The sequence below is a fragment of the Pleurodeles waltl genome, chromosome 11 (genome assembly GCF_031143425.1).
Source record: "Pleurodeles waltl isolate 20211129_DDA chromosome 11, aPleWal1.hap1.20221129, whole genome shotgun sequence".
NCBI classification, from domain to species: domain Eukaryota; kingdom Metazoa; phylum Chordata; class Amphibia; order Caudata; family Salamandridae; genus Pleurodeles; species Pleurodeles waltl.
The window spans coordinates 377,165,242-377,189,093 of record NC_090450.1 but is presented as its reverse complement, the minus strand read 5'-3'; the positions used below and the strand labels follow the sequence as shown (position 1 = coordinate 377,189,093).

At 44.7% G+C, this 23,852-nt stretch overlaps 1 protein-coding gene across 1 annotated transcript in view; it reads left to right on the top strand.

Moving 5' to 3' along the window:
- Positions 1-1,741: 1,741 nt before the first annotated feature.
- The window catches only part of POLR2D (RNA polymerase II subunit D), a 132,194-nt gene continuing 110,083 nt past the window's right edge, over positions 1,742-23,852 (top strand). The window contains exon 1 of the mRNA XM_069213681.1: positions 1,742-1,909. Coding sequence (XP_069069782.1) covers positions 1,840-1,909 — 70 coding nt within the window. The 5' untranslated portion in view covers positions 1,742-1,839. The remainder of the gene's footprint in view (positions 1,910-23,852) is intronic.

Here is a 23,852-nt window from a genome sequence, read left to right as displayed (position 1 = left end):
TTACAGTCCCAGCGACCCTCTACAAGCTCACATAGGTTTGGGGTCCATTTGTGGTTCGTATTCCACTTTTGGAGTACATGGTTTCTGTTGCCCCTATACCTATATGCTCCTATTGCAATCTATTGTAACTTTAAACTGCTTGCATTACTTCCTTTTGCTATTACTGAATATTTTTGGTATTGTGTACATATATCTTGTGTATATAACTTATCCTCATACTGAGGGTACTCACTGAGATACTTTTGGCATATTGTCATAAAAATAAAGTACCTTTATTTTTAGTACTTCTGTGTATTGTGTTTTCTTATGATATTGTGCATATGACACCAGTGGTATAGTAGGAGCTTTACATGTCTCCTAGTTCAGCCTAAGCTGCTTTGCCATAGCAACCTTCTATCAGCCTTAGCTGCTAGAAACACCTCTTCTACACTAATAAGAGATAACTGGACCTGCCACCAGGTGTAAGTATCTCTGGTACCCACTACAAGCCAGGCCAGCCTCCTACACGTTGTACGCCTCAATTGACAGCATTGCAGAATTCCTCTTTCTTTCGCTCATTTCTCTTTTATGCAATACCGTATTTAATACCTCTGTGCCAGATTTGGAAAAGTTGAATAAAACAAAAATGAAAGTTTACACTATGAGTTTTGTTTGAAGTACATTTCTGACTTTGTAGGAATTCCTAGCGAATTGTAGGATCACTCCACGGATTCTTCATCTGTCACAGATTCCCAAGACTGCAATGTGTAAGCATTTACACATATGGAAATATAATGGTAATACAGCATTTTTTTGTTTGTTCAGGGAAGAGAATATATATTTTCTCGTTGACAAACTTCTTTTTCAAAAGCCACATAAATTTTGGGGTGTTTCCTCTTTAATCCCACCTACTCAATCATGTCCATGGTAAGAGTAAATCTGTGTACCTTTTATGGTGGACATCTACAGTATATACGCTTTAATAATCCAAAAACATGCTCCAGTGTGTACTGGGGCTTTGCATAGCTGCTGCACCTGGATGCATATTGACATCTCCTGAACTGTCAGGCATCAGGACATCTCTTGCACTGGCATGCATACGCACATTTCTTGTACATGTCTGTATTTTCGCCTCTCCTGTGCTTATCTGCATACAACAGCTTATTGTTTATGATGATATAGTCGAATCCTATTTCATTTACCAATGCTTGTTTTTAACAGCGTAGGTCTGAAAGGGGTCTCACTTCAATTCATTGTTGTCCAGTGCCTATAGTTAACAGTCTTACTTCTATGGTTGTGGACTGACACTTTTTTGTTGTTTTTGAAAATATGGTCACCCTCAACAGTGTTTTAGAACAACAGTTCTTGGCTTTTTAAACGGACGCGTACTGTAGCAGTTACTTTATCCCAAAAGAAAACGCTAATGGATTCCACAGTTTTAAATTATATTTAAATCGTGCTCAAATTAAAAAATACGATTAACGCGTATAATGGCAAATAAACCCATTAGGTTCTTCTATACTCTAAAAGGGGTGGGAGCACAGAGAAGAATACATCTTACGACTCGGAAAGTGAAGGACTGTAAAGCTGTTTTGACCAACAGAATTTAACTCGGTTAGCATGCTAATTTAGTTGGTGCCTTAACAATTTAGAAGTCATTGTTTCTACAGAACAATACCGTTCTTTCCTTTCCTTACATTATTGTCCCCCGTACTCCCTCCGCCTTCTTTTCTTATTCTTCCCGCCCCTTCCCTGTGCAACGGCGCTCTCTGATGACGCACAGCGCTCCTTCTATACTTTCTGGCATGGCGTTACCGTAATCAGTTAATTCGTGTGGAGTGTAAGCAAGAGAGTCGATAAATGGCTACCGGGAATAGTGGTGAAAGTGGAGATATAGAAGAGGACGCGTCCCAACTCCTCTTCCCAAAAGGTCAGAGAATCATCCGCCTTTCTGAGATAGGTTTGCCATTTTCACACAGCGGAGTGGTAAGACACATTGTGGGCCCAGAGACATCAGGAATTGTTTGTTGTGAACCCTGAGTATGTAGCACATTTTGGTGGTTTCGTTTTAAGTTTTCTGCAGGGCCGTCTTAAAGGTTATGGTGACTCTTCTAGAGATTACATTATCAAGCTCAAATACGTTTAATACTGTACGTGAGTTCTAATACCGTACTTTCTTCAAAAGTAAGGTTTGACTTATCGGTGTGTCAATTTTCGGGAAAGAAGTTTGGAAATTACATATAAGCCAACATTTTAGAAAAGGAAAGTGGGGGATTTTTTAAAATAAACCAAGGGATAACATTTTCCCCTTTTAATTTATACTAAAGCAGAGTAAATTCCAGACGAGAGACAGTTCAAATACAGCCATTTTGTTGTCGTGAGTCTCTCTCCTAAATTGGGTCTGTTTGCATGTATGAAATTTAAGACCTCTGGTATCCAAATGAAACGAAATAGTCTATCGCTTAGAAAAAACAGGGGTAAACATCACTATGTACCACGAACTCTGGACAGTAACCCTTTACTGCCTCAAGTTACTCATGTGCACGTGCTTCTTTTGTTTGAAGATAAGGGGGTTTTAGAATGAATGTAAAATGTGATAGTAAGCTTGTGGTGAAAAATGGTCTGGCTATCACGGGGACGGTTGAAAAGTGTCCTGGTATGGTCACCAAAATGCAATATGGTTATAAATGTAGAAGTGTACTGCAGTCTTGGGTCTGCTGCACACATGACAACATAGCCGATTCAGGCAAGAGACTACCGCCCCCCCCCCCCCCCCCCCTTCTAGCTAAAAAAAAAAAAAGCTTAATTTTGGCTGTCTTCCACCTGACCACCTTTTTAGGTTGAGCGCGCAAGTGCTTTTTGACCGTTGTAAGTATTCTGTGGGCTTTTAACCACGTCCATCACTTTCACTCGTTCACGGGTTTCAGAAATCCTTTGATATTGATAAATGCATTACGTTTGTCCCGCTTTGGGGTGTTTTTCTTATCGCATTGCAGACTGACCCTGTTACATGGATTATTGCACGATTACTGATATACTAAAGCGTGGGTGAACTATTTGTCTCTCCCATTTGTGCGCCATGACGCTCAGTGCACGGAACAGTATGAACTCCATTGGCGGTATTGAAGCACTGGTCACATTGTTCACACTCTTACCTAATCAGAGTAATTGCTTTTGGCTCACTTTTCCACGCTCTCTGGCTTTCACAAAAAAACACTTGTAATTGATAAATGCTTTACGTAAAAAACACAGAAATCCTCAAAGCGGCTGCCTGACAGAGCAGGAGAGCTGATACTACAATATTCACTGCATTCTGGAAACTCGACCCATAATGCTTTGCATGCCATTACCTTTAGAAAACATTTTTTCTCATAACTTAGCCTGCGGTGGTCCTAGGACAGTGGGACCAACATTTTCATGACAATATGCTCTTTCTGTCTACACCGCTCTGGGTCCCCATACTAGGTTAGTAGGGACCCCAAAATAATAACTCCTCCTACCATTGTGTATTTGTGAGCTCTCTAATGGCTAAAACGTTGTTCTACTGCTGGGAGTTGTTTGTGTTATAAGGGCCTTGTTTGTAATAGCATTGCAGTAGGCCTGGTACTTCAGAAAATGTGTAAGGCACTATGCCCTCTAGGGGCTAAATATATGTTTACATTTAATTACTTACTGCCATTTTCTTTTCATGTGGTTATGCCTTCTAGGGGCTATCTATATGGTTACATGACCATGTTTCTTACAGAGCTATTTGTATTGTGGTGTCCTCTAGGGGATGTTCTGAGCATTAGACAGGGGTGTGGAATTTATTAAAATATCTACTTGTCCAGGGGACAGGTTGCTTCTCAAATCTACTTGTCCCTTTGGTGCCATGTAGTGTGGCGACGAATTATGGCAGCAATCTCATTATGTAAGAGCTCTGATAATAGCCTCTCTGATTATGCCAGGGCTACTACCATAGTAGGGCTTGAATACTGGCAGTTTCAATCCCTACTGTAGCAATTTCCTTATTTTGCCACCTTTCTGCAGATCTGCATACTGGGGCTGGAGGAAGCAGTAAGCAATAGTTCCAGGGCTGGAATGCCTTTGAGTCTGCAAACCTACTAACCTGCATGTTTTAAAGATTTTCACCAGCTTCTCTCTAATATTTTCCCATAATAAGGAAGGTTGGACATTTACTCCTGACAATGGCAGAATTAGAACTTCTTCCAGGGTTGGGAAGAAAGTGGCCGGAGAGAAAATGAACTTGCAAATGCTCAATAGATTTTCACATGAGCAAATCTACACATGTGTATTTACTCATGCTAAAATACAGTTCACAAATATTTTATAGGGGTACGACATATACCATGGGTGCACTTTTGTGACTTTCTTTAAGAATTTTGGGCCACATGTAGGTAGGTTCAGATTTGTGACCCGCAATAATCATGAGGTGGGTCACAATTTGCGACCCCCTTGCGAATAGCGGCCCTCACAGGGATGGTGGCCTGCTGGAGACAGCAGACCACCATGTCTGTGACTGCTTTTCAATAAAGCAGTTTTTTTTTTTTTTTTTGTAATGCAGCCTGTTTTCCTTAAAGGAAAACGAGATGCATTACGAAAATGAAAAAATGTTTACATTGGGACCCCTTCCCTTTTGCGAAAGTGTTAGCACCCATTTGAAATGGGTGCAAACTGCAATTGGTTTGCGCCCGCGTTCGCGGTCACAAAACAATCCTACATTGCACTGCGAGTCGCAATTAGGAAGGGAACACCCCTTCCTAATTGCGAGTCGCAAACCCGTTTTGCGATTCGGTAACCAGGTTACCGAATCGCAAAACTGGGTTTGTGCATCGCAATGTGCTTTTTGCACGTCGCAAACAGCGAAAAAGCTACCTACATGCGGGTCTTGGTCCCTAATTAGGTCTGGTGTTAACAAAGACATTTTGTTTTTATTAAACTTCTATTTCTCTCTCTTTCGGCTGGCTTTACTGTGAGTGGTCGCATTCTGCTCTTCCACAAGGAGCATAATGGCACACAAAGTAGTTTTGTTCAGTGTCAGGAACTACAGTGGCAATCAGTGACGTAACGAAACTGGAGGGTGCCCCTTTGCAAAGAACATGGAGGAGCCCCCTCTCTAGACTCACTCGGGGCAGGTGCTGTGCTGAAGGGGCCCCCTGGAGGGCGGCTGCGGGGCCTTTGTTATGCCACTGGTGGCAACGTGTGCTTTTAGAGTTCAAAAACATTTTTTTTTTTTTGCCAGTGTTTGTTACAATGTTGAGGGCCTGGTAGCTCCCACAACAATAAAGTGTTACAAAAGCCATGTCAAAACAAGACACGCATTGATGAAACTAAAAGACTTATAAAAATATGTCAGATCAGTTGGCTTTCAGTGTTTGTTTATTTTTATGCTTCCCATATTCGTGTTGAAAATGGTTACACTGATTTTCCATTAGAAATATTTTTGGGAAATACTAGCATGCATCAACACATTTTACTAAATGACACTTCATTTGCATCTAATCAGAGAGCATTCTGGGAGCATTATACTTAGCCTCATAACCTAAACTTTTCAAACATGTGTATACACTTTTTTTTTTTTTTTTTTTTTGTACTGGTACCAACGTCAGTAGTGAAGTGTGACCTTAAAACATTTATTTACAGCACTCACCCTAATAATGAAGGCTTTCAAATAATGAACCATAAATAAAAGTTCGAACAGCATTATCTTTTGGAAACACATTACCTCAACTGCAGAGAGTTACACTCTCTGTAAACAGGCAGCCAAAGGGTTTGTGCTGCAGAGGGTTGGGCCTACTTGTCCCAAGGACAAAGTAAACATAAAAACTTGTTGCCCTTGACCCCAAACAAGATGTCCCGGGCGATAGGAATTCCACATCCCTGATTAGAGTGTAATGCCAGAAGTGTATTTCTGATAAAAGGTTTTTATTGGGTTTACATGATAATTGTATATGTTTTATTAATCTCTCCTTATTGCAGTTAGGACCATGATTCAGGACGACTTAACATCCTTATTACACTATGACTGTTTGAGCACTCTTGATATGTTTGGGATACCAGTCTAGTTTCTTTCTCTTGTTAATCCTCTGTGGCTGTCTTGTCTTTTTTTTTTGTTGTTTTTTTTGTTTAGCGGATTGTGTTAGCCAGCCAGCAGCTATCATGGTGGGTTGGTGAAAGTGGTATTCTATTGGAATGAGCATGGCAGATTTAAATCGGGATGCTAAATGGCAGCATTTTCATTTTTGGCTGCAGATGGAGGAAGAAGGTAAATGGAAATGCTTTAGTTATGTGCAGGGCAACTGTAATTATGTGTCAAGAAAAGACCAAATTAGGAGTTGTTTGACCAATTTATGTGGAAAGAAAAGTCCAGTTATGAAGTTACAAGGTCAAAAGCTCCAACTCAAGCAACTGCGAGACCTATTGCATTGCAAATGTTTGTTTTTAATGTACCTCAATGGGTAAAATGAAACCCTGTGATTTTATTTATTTTATTTTGTTTCACAATTCCCCTATTACGTTTAACATTGTTGCCATGCAAGCTTCTGCTTCAGCAAAATGTTTGTTCCTGGGCAAATCATAATTTCCATGTTCCTCTCTGCACTGCTCTGACAGTATTGTCAGCACTTTGCTACGAGCTTCATGAAAAAATTAAACTCCAAGTGCATATCCCCTAGACAGGTCCTCCAGTGTGATGATTATGATAATAATAATTATATATATATATTTTTTTTCCCATTCACTTATTTGGGGCAGTTTATGGGCTGATGACTGGGTTGGCATCTCAATAGCCTAACATGCTCCTGAGGCTGCATTGTGCAGGATCTCTTGTGCTGCATCTTTTCTCTTCTAGACATCCATAAATGTCTCTCTTATGGCTTGTTAAAGATGAGTGTGAGTTTCTTGCCCTGGGAGAGGGTTATGTGTGTCTGGAAACAAAAATGTACAACAATGGGCATCCAGAAGTGCCTCTGTACGGGCACCAGTGCTATGATCATAGGACAAACACGCAAAATGTGGGACCCTTGGCCACCATTGCTCTTTCAGAGTATTAAACAGTTGGAGCAGAGCTACATTAGGCATCAAACTCCTCTGAGACATAAAAATTCTTTGACAATAAGTGAAAATACTAGGCAGGAAAATTCTCAAGTAGAGTTGGGCAAGCCAGCAAATTAACAGGGTTAGCCGAGAAATAGCTGTGAAAAAGGGGTGTCTTGTCTGTAAAAGCCAGAACACTAGTCAAGCCATCACAATATTTGGCATGTCATTTGTTATGTGTTGCAAAAAAATGATACTCTTCAGACTTCAAATTATAGTATGTTAAATTATATCACTCCATTCAGTGATATTTATTAGAAGCAATTATTTCTAAACTTAAAACATTCATGCCCTGTAAACGTCATGATGGTGATGAGATTAGTGAACCAAGAGGCAAGTGGAAAACCAAGCATGTGAGCGGTTTCACTACAACATACCTGTTGAACTGATGTATTTGACAGTGTAATGAGGAAATAATCTAGTGTTAGACAATTTGGACAAGTGGGATTGAGCCCAGGTTTCCTATTTTGAGTTTGCAATTCAGCTAGTGGATGAGTATCTCATTTCACATCATATGTTATTATTTCATGTGTAGTTCTTTCGGGAGCAAATCAATATACTGTGTTAAAAAATTATACATTATTATTTGCTAAAGTTAACACACTAAGCCTTTCTGTAGAATGTCACACATTTAACACAAGGGAAAGGTAGATACTCTGTTTTAATGTTGATATCACCTTCTTCTCGACTTAACAAACATTGGTCTTAGAAGCGGCTCACGGCTCAGTAAGAGCAATTACTTGTATTAGTAAAACAAAGTGTCTGGGAGATCCAACGGGGTTGCATTTCTTCACATATCAACACAATTGGAATGTAGGCATTAGGCTTGGAGCTCACACACGCTCTGGATTTTGTAGAGTCCTGTGAAAGTGTTTACACAGGAACCATTTGTAAAATCATTATCATAACGTCCCTCTCAGAACTGTTTCACAGAACTCCATTGTCCACCCCCATCCATTGTCCAGCTCTAGGCAGCACCCATGCAGCAAGAGGGAAGGGGAGGAGAGTAGGAACTTGAATAATTTGGTAAGAGCATGGGGAAGTATGCAGAAACTGTGATGCTATTAATTGTGTTTGACCAATAGCTTTGTGTTTCACCACTGCGCATATTAGTTGCTCAATGTTCACCAGTAGCACATTATTCAGTTTAGCTGCCTATTGGCTTTAACGTGGCATTAGACATTACATTTTGTATTTAGGTTAGCTGCCTATTGGCTTTAACGTGGAGTTAGACATTGCAGTTGAGGCATTGCAGATGAGCTGTGTTTTTCCACATGATAGACCAAGCTGTGTTTTTTCACACCAAACCCTAGCTGATAAGAGTGCATAGATTTTGTGTTTACCTCTCAAACCAGTCTGAGAACGAGTGAAGTTTGGAAAATTGGCCACTCTCCAAGTTTATTCGGTTCTCACACTGAGTTTGCTTTTAACGATGGCTCTGGGCGACGGCGGGGGAGAAATATCTTGACTTCAGACAGTAACGGACGTCAGTTGCCTGTACCCGTTTGGGTAGAAAATCTCTCTCGCAGTTGAACCAGAGTCATGGACTTGAAGCCCCAGAAAGATGAAGCAGAGGGATAGGCCCTACAGTGATGCAATTTTGACTTTTATGCTTTTCTTTGAAGTTATGCTATAACATAATCACATGTATTTGCTGTGTACATTGCAACTGAGAAGTACTTAGATATATTTTGCTTTCATTGCTGCAACTACTTTTGAACGTGTGCTTCCAACCTACTAATTTTGTCTCTCAGGAACCTCGTGGTGAAGTAATAATAACAATAAATGTCTTCTTTAAACTCAGAAGTGCATTCCAGAGAGGTTTTGTAAGCTCGGTCATAAGATAAGAGAAGGAAAGCAGAAGAGAAACCTGATGGAGGCTTGGCTCCGATTTGAGCTTGAGGGTCTTGGAGGACCTCGAGCTGAGCAGAGCGAGGCACTAGGCTTGAGCCTTCAGTTACTTTGCCACCTCTATTCTAAGTATGGATAGTATTGTTACTGCTTTCTCATATACTTGCATTGCTATCTTAGTTGTTTTATTGGAATGCATTAAGTCCCTATAGTGGAAAACTGTCAAACTTTTGGGTTAAACAGGAGTAGTTTAAATAGAGTAATATGAACCATGTTGAGTAGGCAGCGGTAGGACAACCTTAGTCCCCCATTGTATTTTGATTGCATTTATGTACCCTTTACTACCCTTGATAAGGTCTTGATCCTGCTGCTCCAGTTTCCAATATTAATGATTATTATTATTGGAAATTGGGATCTGTCTTGTGCTTTCAAGGAAATCATTTCATGCATTGACTCAATTTTGTTGTTTTTGTAGTTTCAATTAATAGAAGTTGGAGGTTATCATTAGTGGGGGTGTGCGTTCGTACAGATGTTTGGCTGACTAATAAATGAGGTGGGGATCCCAGTGAGACAGGCAAAACACACTAGGTTTTTATCTATGAGCACTGGGGTCCTGGCTAGCAGGATCCCAGTGACACAGTAAAAACATACTGACACACACACTCACAAACAGGCCAGAAGTGGGGGTAACCATGCTAGAAAGAGGCTACTTTCTCCACACCCCCCCCCCCCCCAAAAAAAAATGAAGGACAATAAGACTAAGTATGGCCATTTGAGAATGTATTGTCTAAGGGGTGATAAGTGGAGAGTAGATCTGCAATAGAGTGGTTACTCCCTTTATCATCCGCTATATGATTACTAAACCACCCTGTTTGGAGATTTTTACCTAATCAACACTGTGAGTGTAAATTCTCAGAGTTCATATTAGTATATTTTAAAGTTGGGCAGTGGGATTGGTCCACTGGGCCTATGTCAAATGCAGGAAATGCTAGACAGGGATGCCGTCTCAATAAAGCCATAGCTGGGCAAAAACCCCGTCCGTATGGCTGTAAGAGAGAATAGGGTTTCTTTTGAGTTGGAGCAGGGCATGGCTGCTGTCCTAAGTGTTTCGTGGCAGTGCTGCACTAAAGTTTCTCTGGGAAGGCTGGAGGTATGCTCCATATTTACTAAAATGGTGTAGTTTTGCACATCTGGATTAGAAGTTCCACAGAAAAGTACTTTTACCTCTGGGAGTCCAGCTGTGGTAGCTGAGGGCTCCTTTGGTACAGGTTCCACCTCAGGAGAGGTTTCGCCCACCACAGGAATGGTATCCTTCGTGGCAGGGTGGGGAAGAGATACTTTGATACCCTTCTTACCTGTTGGTGGAGAGGGGGCCTGAGATTTCAGGCCTTTTTCTCTCCTTTGCTTTTTTATTTCACCAGAAATGAGAAGAAGCAATTCCTCAGGGATACCCAGCATGGATGCATGGGTACTAAACCCTACCTCAGCCCAACCTAAGGCCTCTAGGTCATTCCCTAAGAGACAATCTACAGGTAAGCTAGGTTGATATCACCACCTGCTTAGGGCCAGTAACTCCACCCCAACTAAGTTGAACTACAGCTAAGGGGAGAGTCTGAGTGGAGTTATTGACATCAGGAACATGGTACTTCAGTCCAAGGAGGTTTCGTGCAGGTGACCCTAGGTTTTCAGTCACCAAAGAGATACTGGCTCCTGTGTCCCTGTAGGCCTGGGCCTCAACATCATTTATTAAGATTGACTGCCTGTACTTATCCATGTTAAGGAGACAAGCAGCCAATGTGGCAAGGCCAATGCCACCAGGTGTGACAGAAACTGTCTTGAGACTGTCTACCCCAGTTTCTATTATGGTCCCAAAAGTGAACCCAACTACACCTTTAGTTTGACTATTGCCAGTAGTCCCACCAGTATTACCACTACTGCTAGGGGCACTAGCATCTGATGTCTTAGTGGTGGTAGGCTCAGGGGCTTTACCTGTGCAGGACCTATTCCCTGGCCAATGGCCGTTATTTCTACACACAGCACCAAGTCTTTTTCTGATTGTGTTAAGAGTGAGAAGAAGATGAAGACGTTTTATCCCCACACCCAGAGGAGTGTTTTGGACATGAAGAAGGATCTTTGTTGTTAATTTGATCTCCATGTTTGTCCTGAGATTTTTCACCATCTTTCTTTTTGATGTCTTTGTCAGCCCCGTATGAGCTTTTCTGTTCACCCTTGTTCTGACCCATTTGTCTGCCTTCTTTCCCAATTCTTGGGAAGAGGTCAGATCTGAGTCCACCAGATACTGATGCAACAAGTCAGACACAATTATTCAGAATATGCTCTCTCAGAATCAAGTTATATAAGCTTTTATAGTCCGTCACCGTACTACCATTTAACCAACCTTCTAGGGCCTTCACAGAATGGTCTACAAAGTCTGTCCAGTCCTGTGATGACTCCTTTCTGGTCTCTCTAAACTTAAGTCTATACTGTTCAGTGGTTAAGCCCAGACCATCTAAGAGTGCAGTTTTAAGAATTTGATAGTTATCTGCATCATCCTCTGACAAGAAGTCTGTATCTCCCTTTTCCAAAGAAGGATTACCAAAGGATAGCAGCCCATTGTACATGAGGGACCCTCTGAACTTTACATGCCCTCTCAAGTGCAGCAAACGACTTGTAGATGTTATCACCATCCTTGTAAGGAGGGACAACTTTGTGCAGATTTCTAGAGTGAAATGAAGGTTCCCTAACATTTGAATTTCTAAAACTGTTGCTGCCACCATGGGGAACTAACCCCAAACCCTGCCTCTCTTACTCCACATTAGGGATTCCCTGTCTAAGGCCAACTGTTGCTGCATTAGCCTCAGTCTGGCCTCCTCTAATCTCAGCTTTCTCAGTTCCCTATGTAGGGACTTCCTCAGGGTTAGAATAATGTGAAGCCTCTGAAACCGAGGTAACATGAGAGTCGGCAGAGGCAGACCTATCTCTAACAGGGGCCACTCTAGTGACCTGGCCTTTAGGGGTGGAGGGAGCCCTACTTGTGTGTGAACCCTTCCCACTACCAGTTGCACTAAGTGGCTTATTGACAGATAGATCTGTGGAAGTACCTTCCCCAGGATTGTCAGTTTGCTCCTCTGAGCCTTCCTGGTTGGAATCATCCTCTACCTCTTCCCCTGTCTGATCAGTACCAGTACAGAGTTCCGGTCATCTCGGAGGAGACGATTTAAGAGGAACTCCTTATTGGGGTTCCTCCCAATCCCCAAACTTCTTTCAATACAGAGTCCCCTCAAACTTTTAAAGTTAAGACTTTCACAACTTTAGGGGTAACACCTACAGAAGACATATTGAAAGAAAAACGTTTGGGAAAGTGAATAAAAAGTTAGTAGAATAACAGAGCTAACTTTTTAGAGAAAAGAAGAAAGCTTTTCAAGACTTTGTAAAAACTTTAGCAAAGTTTAAAGAACTTTTTAGAAAGTTAGAAAATTACTTCTAGGTATATACTATGTACGCTTTAAGTATTGGAGCAAGCTTTTCTTGTGAAAAGCACCAGTAACAAAAAAGAGGTAAAGCAATTGCAAGTACTTTTCCCACCGCTGCACCACCAATGTAGGAGGCTGGCCTTGTTTGTAGTGGGTACCTTGGGTACTTACACATTACACCAGGTCCAGTTATCCTTTATTAATGTAGTAGTAGTGTTCTAGTAGTTTAGGCTGATAGAGGTAGCTATAGCAGAGCAGCTTAGGCTGAACTAGGAGACATGCAAAGCTCCTGCAAAACCACTTATAGTTACACAGTACTTATACACAAGTAAAGACAATACTCAGTGTTACCAAAAATAAAGGTATTTATTTGGGTGACACAGTACCAAAAAATATCTTGGAGACAATACTCCATCTGGAGGTAAGTATTATACACAATATATACACTAGACACCAATATTAGACAAGTAAATAGTCATTGGATAGTTCAAACAATAGAAAATGCTATAGAATGCAATGGGAGAAAACAGGTCTAGGGGCAACACAAACAATATACTTAGACAGTGGAATGTGAATCACAAATTCCCCCCTAGATAGGTGTAGTGTGTGCAGAATCGCTGGGAGAGAAAGAATACAGTAAATTTAATTAAATTACCCCACCCCAGAGCCCAGAAAAGCAGGATTAAAGTAGTGCAAGTTTCCTTAGGACACACTACACCTCGTGATATGGATTATTTCAGTAACCAACCAAGTCTGCAAACAACAACAGCTGGATTCCTGGACTTGAAGACCTGCAAATGAAGGGGGCCAAGTCCAGAAGTCGAAAGAAGTTACTGGAATGACAGGAGCCCCTACCAACCCAGAAGAGGGTGCAAAAGAACATTCCCTGGTTAGTTGAAGACTGCAGAAATGCACCCTAGTAAGATGCCAGCGGGTTCCTGTATGATGCAAAAGATGTCCCATGACGTGAAGACGGATGCAGATGTGTTTTCGTGTTGGAAGTCCCCAACAAGCCTCGGTTGCGACAAATGTGCGTTTTGCATCCAAATGGTGCTGGCTGGACCCAGGAGGGACCTTGGGGCCTCAGCTCTGTGTGAGGAGGAAGCGGGGGAACTCAGCACTTTAGAGCGCCATCAGGATGCCAGACAGCACCCCCAGGAGTCCCAGGACACTGAGACAAAGGAAGTGCAAAATGTGGTTGGTGCAGCACTACAAAGAAGGGTCCCACACTGCCGGAGTTCAACTCAGCGAGTTGAGTGTTGTAGGATAGAGTGCTGGGGACCTGTGCCAGGCTGTGCACGAAGGAATTTTGCAAATAGTGCACAGAGGCCTCAGGAGGTGAAGACGATGCGGTGCACAGGGGTACTGTGGCTCTCAGGGAAAGCAAGGTCTTACCTCCTCCAAATTACATCAGCAGGACCTCAGGACAGTTGGTCGATGGGGTCCACCCTCTCTGTTTCTAGGAGCACGTTCGTCGCTGTGAGAGGAGTCCAGGAGTACCGGTTGTCTACTTGGAAGGTGCCTTCGTGAGGAGGGGAGTGACTCCGTCACCTCACAGAACATTTCTTTGGTCCTTCTGTTGCAGGGTGAAGAGAGGAAGTCCCCAGAGCGTGCACACTGTGGAAACAGTTGCGGTTGCTGGCTGGAGCTGAAGGTGCAGAAGAAAAGTATCCCTTGTGGATACTTTGTTGCAGCTGTTGTAGCGGTTCCTGGAGCAGGGTGCGGTTGATCCGCGGTCAGAAACCTGCAAGTAAAATCTGAAGAGAACCCACAGGAGAGATCCTAAATAGCCCTTAGAAGGGGATTGGCTACCTTATGATGTATGGACCTAGCAGGAGGGGATTCTGACGTCACCTGCTGGCACTGGACACTCTGGGCCCTCCAGAGTGCCCCCACACCTTGCAAAGCAAGATGGATGAAGTCTGGGACACACTGGAGGAGCTCTGGGCACCACCCCTAGGGTGGGGGATGGACGGGGCTAGTGGTCACTCCCCTTTCCTTTGTCCAGTTTTGCGCCAGAGCATGGGACAAGGGGTCCCTGATCCGATGTAGACTGGCATATGCATGGAGGGCACCATCTGTGCCCTTCAAAGCATTTCCAGAGGCTGGGGGAGGTTACCCCTCCCCAGCCTGTTAACACCTATTTCCAAAGGGAGAGGGTGTAACAGCCTGCTTTCAGAGGAAATGCTTTGTTCTGCCTTCCTGGGACTGAGCTGCCCAGATCCCAGGAGGGCAAGAACCCTGTCTGTGAGGTGGCAGCAGCTGCAGTGCAAGCCTTAGAGCTGATTTGGCAGTACTTGGAGTCCATAGTGGAGCCCCCAGGATGCATGGAATTGGCTCCCCGATACCAGATTTGGAATTGGGGACAATTCCAATGATTTTAGACATGTTACATGGCCATGGCCATATTCATGTAATGGTGCCCCCGCACTCACAAAGTCCCAGGAAATGGCCCTGAACTAAGTGGGGGCACCTTTGCTAATGCAAGGGTGCCCTCACACTTAGTAACCTTGCACCTAACCTTCAGCAAGTGAAGGTAAGACATATAGGTAACTTATAAGTTACTTAAGTGCAGTGAAAATGGCTGAGAAATAGTGTGTGCACTATTTTCTTTTCCTTGCCTCGTTTCCCGCCGCTGCACCCCCTGCGGCCCCTCCCGCCTCCCCCGTTTCAGATTGCCTTTTTCCTTGCCTCATTTCCCGCTGCTGCGGCCCCTCCCCCGTTTCAGATTGCCTTTTTCCTTGCCTCCCTCCGTTTCAGGTTGCCTTTTTCCTTGCCTCGTTTCCCGCCACTGCATCCCCTGCGGCCCCTCCCGCCTCCCCCAGTTTCAGATTGCCTTTTTCCTTGCCTCGTTTCCCGCTGCTGCATCCCCTGCGCCCCCCGCCTTCCCATTCGACTAGCCCTCCCAGCTGCCACTCCCACCCTCCCCTCCTCTTATGGCAGCCACTGCGCAGCGGGCGCGGTGCTGGTGCGCCAAGGGCGCCTGGACCACACCCAGCGCCAGAACCCCTGGCCCCGGCAACAGCAACCCCGTCAGCATTTGCTATAACGCCGACACCCTCCGCGTACTCGACACCATCCGAGACACCACCTCCTTCCAAGCCTCTCCAAAGAGCACGCACGGACCCTTCTCCTGCCACAACTGCTACAGAGCCCACAAACCTCCCAGGATCAAGACCAACCACCTCCGTTGCATACTCCTCAACACCCGCTCAGCACGTAAGCACGCCATCGAAGTCTGGGACCTGCTCGACTCCACCTCCCCGGTTTCTAACCGAAACTTGGTGGAACGACTCCTCAGCACCCGACATCGCCATAACCATCCTGAACGGATACAAAGTCGCTCGCCGAGACCGCACCACCAGAACCGAAGGAGGCATAGCCATCGTCCACAAAGCCACCCTCTAAGTCAAAACCACCCTGTAGGACTCGTTCAGCGCCGCCGAACTCCTTCACCACGCTCCAAGGAACACTCATCTATAGACCCCCAGGGCACCTTTCAGCAACGCCATTGCCGACCTGGCCAGCACTCATGCACTCGCCTCTACGGACTACATCCTCCTCGGAGACCTGAACTTTCACCTCAAACAACAATGACACCAACTCCACCACCCTGACCGAAAACCTCGCCAACCTCAGCTTCACACAACTCGTCAACACACCCACCCACAGAGCCGGTCACATACTTGACACCATCTTCTCCACAAGCAACCACGTCACCTTCAACCATACCACCGAACTCTACTGGACCGACCACCACTGCATCCACTTCACCTTCAAGAAACCGACAGAACACCACCTCACCGAACAACCACCATGCCGCCGATGGGGCAAAGTCACCGAACTTCAGCTAACCAACGCCCTATCCCAGAAACCGCCCGTCAACCCCTCCGACCCTGACATCGCGGCACACAACCTCAAGCTATGGATCAGACTACACTGACCGCCTTGCTCCACTCAGAAAACCCTCCAACAACCACATCAACCAAAAAGCCACCTGGTTCGCCGACGGCCTCCAAACGCCACTGCCGAAAACTCGAGCAAATATGGCTACTCGAACGCACTCCAGACAACCACACGGCACTCAAGGATGCCACACGCAAACACCACCAACTCATCAGGCTAGCAAAAAGATCCTCCTTCAAAACCCGCCTAGAAAACAACGCCCACGACTGCAAAGAACTTTTCAGCATCGTAAAAGAACTCTCCAACCCAAACGCCACCGTCAACGACATCACCCCCTCCCAAGAACTATGCGACGCCCTAGCAACCGCCTTCCACCGAAAAATCACGGACATCCACGACAGCTTCAACTCCCCTCACACTCCGGACGCTCCTACGCCACCCACCACAAACTCTACCCGCTCCAGCCGACTGACCTCCTGGACCAACATCAGCGACGACGAAACCCGCAAGACCATGAACTCCACCCACTCCGGATCACCATCAGACCCCTGCCCACACCACATCTTCAACAAAGCAGACACGGCCATCGCACCACACCTACGGAAAGCCATCAACATTTCCTTCGAAACGGCAAGATTCCCGGACAGCTGGAAACACGCCGAAATAAACGCCTGTCTCAGGAAACCAAAGGCGGACCCCAAGGACCTGAAAAACTTCCGGCCCATCTCTCTGCCCCATTTCCCGGCGAAGGTCATCGAGAAAATAGTCAATACTCAGCTCACTCGGTACCTCGAAGAAGACAACATCCTCGACCCCTCCCAGTCCGGCTTCAGATGCAACCACAGCACCGAAACCACCCTCCTCGCCGCCGCAGACAACATCAGAAGCCACCTCGACAATGGAGAAACATCAGCCCTCATCCTCCTAGACCTATCAGCTGCCTTTGACACGGTATGTCACCACACCCTAAAATCCCGCCTCCATGCAGCAGGAATCCAGGCCCAGGCCCTCTAATGGACCGCATCCTTCCTCGCCGGCAGAACCCAAAGAGTCCACCTCCCCCTGTACCAATCCAAAGCCTTCAACATCGTCTGAGGCGTACCCCAGGGCTTATCCCTCAGCCTGACGCTGTTCAACATCTACATGGCCCCCCTCGCACAAGTGGCCTGTCACCACAACCTCAACATCATCTCCTACGCCACCCAACTCATCATCTCCCTCACCAAGGACCCGCACACCGCCAAAACCAACCTCCATGACGGACTAAAAGCTATCGCCGACTGGATGAGAGACAGCTGGCTAAAAATGAACTCCGACAAAACAGAGGTCCTCATCCTTGGGCGCACCCCCTCCGCCTGGGACAACTCATAGTGACCGTCCACTCTGGGTCCCCCACCGACCGCGCACAAAACCTTGGCTTCACTCTTGACTCCTCACTCTCCATGTCAAAGCAGGTCAGCGCCATCTCCTCCTCCTGCTACAACACCCTCCGCATGCTTCGCAGAATTTACAAATGGATCCTAACAGAAACAAGAAAAACAGTAACCCAGGCCCTCGTCAGCAGCAGACTCGACTACGGCAACGCCCTCTACACCGGTATAGCATCCAAACTCCTCCAACGCATCCAAAACGCCTCGGCCCGACTCATCCTCAACATCCCTCGCCACTGCCACACCACCCCCCACCTAAGAGACCTTCACTGGCTCCCCGTCAACAAGAGGATCACCTTCAAGCTCCTCACCCACGCACACAAGGCACTCCACAACACCGGACCATCATATCTGAACAACAGACTCCGCTTCTACACCCCCACCCGGCATCTCAGCTCCGCTAACCTCGCCCTTGTCTCCGTCCCCTGCATCTGACGCAAATCTTCTGGCGGCAGATCATTCTCGTACCTCGCCACCAAGACCTGGAACACCCTCCCGCCAGATCTACGAGAGACCCAGGACCTTCTTTCCTTCCGAAAACTACTCAAGACTTGGCTCTTCGAGCAGTAGCAGCAACCTCCCCCTCAGCCAGCGCCTTGAAACCCTCACAGGTATGTAGCGCACTTTACAAATTGATTGATTGAATCAGAGGATACAAAACAGTAGGAGACAACATTGTATGTGACAGTGCTGTTGTATTAAATTTTTCAAGGAGGCACTAGATTCAGACAAACTGCTCTCTGCTGGTAGATTTACCACTAGACCACCACTTCAAATGCAGCTGATCAGCTCAGTGTTTGTAAGCATAAAGTAATGGGTGGATCAATATGTAGGGAATATCAAGAGCTTTAGAAAGAGATTTCATGAAGCAGTAACCTCATGATCTAAGCAACATGAGAGAAATTATGGGGTACATAATACAGAGCTCAAAGACAACATTTTGCAGATGTGGATGTCTTCTGTTTACCCTAAACATTTCTCTGCCATTATTAATTAGAAAAGCTCAGTGGGATTCATTTTGGATGCCCCTGGTTCAGGTTGGCACGTGATGGAGGTGAGGACACCCTTCCCAGACAGTGGAAGTGTTTCCTACATTCCTGTGGCTGGAGAGAAGAGATCCAGGCATTGAGGTGAGGAAAATATTGACATGACTGCCTTTAGAAATTTCTTGAAGACTTTGTTAGTAACTGGCTGCTGATTCAGTATTCAAGAACTCTGTTTGACAGATGGTATGCATGAAGAGTGGGGCTGCAGTTTCCGTTGGTCAGGGTTAGGGTGTTTCTAGGTCAGGCCTGTCCTCTTGCCAGCCTTTCATTGCTACTTCAGGAATAGCTCACCTCATTGTTCCGGTGTTGTGGGAGACAGCTGTAGTGCTACATGCATGAGAAGCATCACTCAACACAAAAAGTGTGCCTTAATGGCAATTTTAGAAGGACAATTGAAGTTAGACTGGCCCTGCAGCATGAGGCAGAGGATGCACTCTGTGGTGCTGTTTTCTTTCAGTGCTGTTCTTAATGCAACACCGGTACATATGTGTTCTGACCTAATAGAATAGAGCAGAAAACTGAGAAAGTAAAGAAGGAAGCTTGATCAATTAGGCAACCACTGTTGAAATGTGACTCTAACCATGCGGAGAAGCAGCATCTCATTGTTTTGAGATTAATTTTACTATTAGTAATCACCAGGGGTATGGAATTTTATGAAATGTCTACTTGTCCACGGGGCAGGTTGCATCGCAAATGTACTTGTCCTGTTAAAAAAAACACTTGTCCCTTTTGGTGCTGTGTATTGCAGTGAAAAGGTATGGCAGCAATCTCATTATACAAGAGCTCTGTTAGCAGCCTTTCTGATTGTGCCAGGGCTCATACTACTGTAAGGTTTGGATACTATAGCAATTCTACATACTGGAGCAGGAGATGGGCATAAGCCTCTTTGAGTCTGTGCAAACCTTCTAATTTGCATGCTTTAGGAGTTTTCATCAGCTCTTCTCTAAACTTCAAGGCAAATCCTTGGAGAGAAAGTGAACTTGTAAACGCTCAACATATTTTTGCAAGAACAAATCTACACGTGCGTGTTTCCTCGTGCTAAAATGCAGTTTACAAATATTTTCTAGGAGTACGAATTCCTGGTCAACTTACGGAATTTTTAATGAAAACTGTAAATCTTCATTGATGCAAGGCCATATACCATGGATGTACTTGTGGTGTTCCTTAATCACCTGAGCTATTGGAACACCCTATTTGGGGTAGTGTATGCTTAGGACTCCGTAACTTTTTTTTTTTCCTCAAAAGGTATCTACACTAAATTTGCATCATTTCTAACATCCTGGGGGATTGTAAAGGTACCCAGGGTTTGTGGAATTTCCTGGAGGGGACTGAGAAAATAGGCAAAACATAGCAAAATTGAAGTTTTTTAGGAGAAAGGGCACCAGATAAGTGTCTGTAAACTCCCAACCCCCCCTGCACCCCCCCCATCCAAAACGCTTTCCCGGAAGAAACAAAATTGACATTAAATAATGGTTTGCTGTACTCAATTCACCATCTTTCAGGAACTTGCAGAGCTGAATACAAAAGCCTAATTTTTGTACCACAGCTTGACATTTTTCTAAGAGGTGGCCTCTTAGATTCCCCTATTTTTTTTTTTTCTTTTGTTTGGTGTATGTGCTCTCACCCTACCTACAGTTTGTAGTGGAAACCCATGGGTGATACAGAAACGCAATAGATTTCTGAAAAGCAGACACAATTCTAAATTCATCAAGGGGTCATTTTTGAAGATCCCACAAGAGTTTGCCAAGGAAAAGATCTGTTGAAATAAAGAAATATTGAAAATGAGTAGGAAAAAAACGAGCATTTGCGACATTTGTATCTAACTTTTTCTCATGACGGCCGATTGACTGAATAAATGTACCATTACATCAGCTAGATGTTCTGATTGCGGGGTTATAGGGTCTGCAGGTTCTCTAAGGACTCCAGGTACCAAGAGGCAACAACTAAACTGCACCGTAAAATGTTTTTCCATTAAGTACAGAGTATAGATCAATTCTTAGTGAAATAGGCAGAGTGAAGAATGCGTATCAAGGAAACCTATGTATTTCTGAAATCGGTACAAGATATAGATTTTAGGAGCAGTGGCGGTTCTGCATCTCTGAATTTGTGGGTACCCATACTAGCACATTACTAGTTGCTGGGACAGTTTGCTTCACTGTTCTCCCTCACCCCTGGACTCAAACAACTGTGCATCCATTATATTGACACGGAGTCAGTTCCCATGTAAAGAACAACATTTACAGGTTCTCAGGCAGGGTGAGAGCCAGCATCCAGGAGCAGGTCTCAAAGATGTTGGCTTTAGTGGTGATTGAGCCTTCCAACAGTCCCTGGTCCAGCCCCTTGTTGTTGATACCAAAGCCTGCCCCACTGGGTGCTAAGCCAGAACTTCGGTTCTGAGCAGACTACAAAAGGACTCTAGTCCGTCACCAAGATTGATGCACACCCCATCACCTGAGCTGATGAGCTCATTGACAGGCTTGGTGCTGGTCAGGTTATTGGCAGAGGAAGCAAAAGAGAAATCAGCATTCACAACCCCTGAAGGCCATTACCAATTCGGTGTGATGCACTTTGGCTTGAGGAATGTCAGTGCTACCTCCCAACTGTTAACAGGGTCCTGGTTCGCAAGGTGGTTTTCTGTGCCGTCTACTTAGACATAATTGCTCTCTACAGTGCCAGCTGTTAGGAACACCTGCATCACCCTCCATATGTGCTTCGGGCCCTGCAACATGCAGGGTTCTGTGGTGTATTTGGGACACTTAGTAGGTGGTGGCAAGGTCAGCCCCCTCCATGCCAAGATTGAAACTATCATGGCCTAGCAACCACCTAACACCCATATTGAAGTGAGCGCCTTCCTATGCCTCACTGGCTATTACAGAAGATTTGTTGAGGGATATGACACCACTGTTGCCCCTTAACTGAGCTGACTTCTAAGAAGCAGCCCAGGTTGGTAATCTGGACAGAGGCTTGTCAGAAAGCCTTGTACAAAACACCTGTGCTCGGGCCCCTGATTACTCCAAGGGATTCATTGTGCAGGCGGACGCTTCATAGCATGGCATGGGGCAGTCTTAGCACAGCTGAATGAGGAGGGCTCAGACCAACCAGTAGCCTTCATTTGCAAGCGGTTACTTCAACGGGAACAGAAGTGGAGGGCCATTGAAAGAGAAGCATTTGCTGTGGTCTGGGCACTGAAGAAGCTGGGACTATACCTGTGTTGGACTCACTTTTGGGTTCAGACAGAGCACAGACCCTCTCAGATGACTCGTGCAGATGAGGGATGGAAATCCTAAACTCCTGAGATAGTCCATCTCCCTACAGGTAATGGACTTTACAGTGGAGCATCGCCTGGGCACTGACCGCGCAAGTGCTGGTGGAATTTCCAGATTCTTCCACCTTAGTGAAGAGAGCTCCCAATGGGTTGGGTAGCTCCCCACACTCAGTTGAGGGGGGCGGGGGGGAAATGACACATGGTGGCAGCGGTGGGATAATTTAGGTTGTGTTATTTACCCTGACTAGGATTGTGGTCCCTATTTGGTCAGGATGCATACCTCTGCCAACTAGAGACCTAAGTTCTAACACTAAGCCTTAATTCATTTTTTTTATTTTTGTAGACGAAAGATGGCCAGCAGCAAGGAAAGTTGCAGCAACAATTTGCAATTAATCTTACTGATTATGATATTAATAATCATAGTTGATTTACTATCCGTAGTTGATTAACTAGTGGAATATAGCGCTTCAGTATGACATGCCTCCCCAGAATACAAAAATTACCTAGACCTTAGAAGATGTAAGAATAAAATTAAATAAGTTGTTTCATAGAAATAATTCTCTTAGTATTTCAGACCGAATGTATATTTAAGCTTATTAGATGAATATTTGAAACTTGTAGAATGCTAATTCTTTAATCTGTACCTTTTTTACCTGCATAAGCTGTTGAGCGGGTGACTTTCCATTACCTCCCCCTCCCTTATCCATTGTCTAGCAATGTGCTTCTAAATCTGTTTTGTTAACATGATTGTCTTGAATTGTAGCTTTGAAATTATGATGCTCCTTTAGAAAATATGCCTGCTATTAGTCTTATATTCTTATTAAGGAATCAAAAGAAAGGGGACTGTATATAGATCCATTGCATACATTACGCAAACTAACAATGTTAGTAAATTTATATACAGGAGAAAAGGAGTTTGAACAAAAGGTGAAGTTTAGTGAAAAAGCAGAGGAGACCAAATAAGGTTGAGCTGGAAAGGCAAGAAGAGGTGGTTAAAAATGCAACCGCGCATCCAATACTTCCTCTTAATAAGGCAAGAAGAGGGGCATATGTGTATGGTACGTGAAAAGAGACTGAAACAGCAGAAGTAGGAGGTTGGAATGAATATGAAGAGATTTATGTGGCAAATATGATTTTGACTGGATGAGAGCCCATCATTAAAGGAATTTGTTGTGTGTGGTAGGACAGCTGTAAATAAGTCGTTAACTACTACTTAGGTGTAGTCTTTTCTCATGTTTGTCATGTGGCGAGTGGTCGGGCGGGTAGGATGATAAAATTTATGAGGAGAGATAAACCTAGTTCTGGACAGGTGGTAAAAGATATATTTAGTACTATGATTCCTTCTTTTTTATAAAGCTTTAACATTGTGAAAATTAGAAGGTTGTCTGCACTGGTGGACCGATTGGCTGATAAACACAGCTGGTGCTTTAACAATATTAATAAAAAGCCTCCCTCCCTAAAAGGATGGCTAGTGAAGTGGTACATCACGGCGGTGAGGTTAAAAGCCCTCACCACCTCTGATATGCGAGTGGGCTGTCTCCCAGAGGAGTACAAAGCTGTTCCCGCTGCCCTCGGGGACATTCCCACCCGAGCAGGTGGGAAAATTTGGTAGTCAAGAGGCGTACACTCTCAGAAGGCTTGCCAAACCCCTAGGGTGGGCTGCCTGGTCTGTACAGCCGTGGACGGGTTCTGTGGGTTGTATGTAGGAAAGGTGGCAGCCACCCCAGATGGCGTCACATTGTGGGTGTGTCCAGCCTTATATTTCTTTTGATAATTTATTGATAAGGTGAGACGTATAGGGTAACCA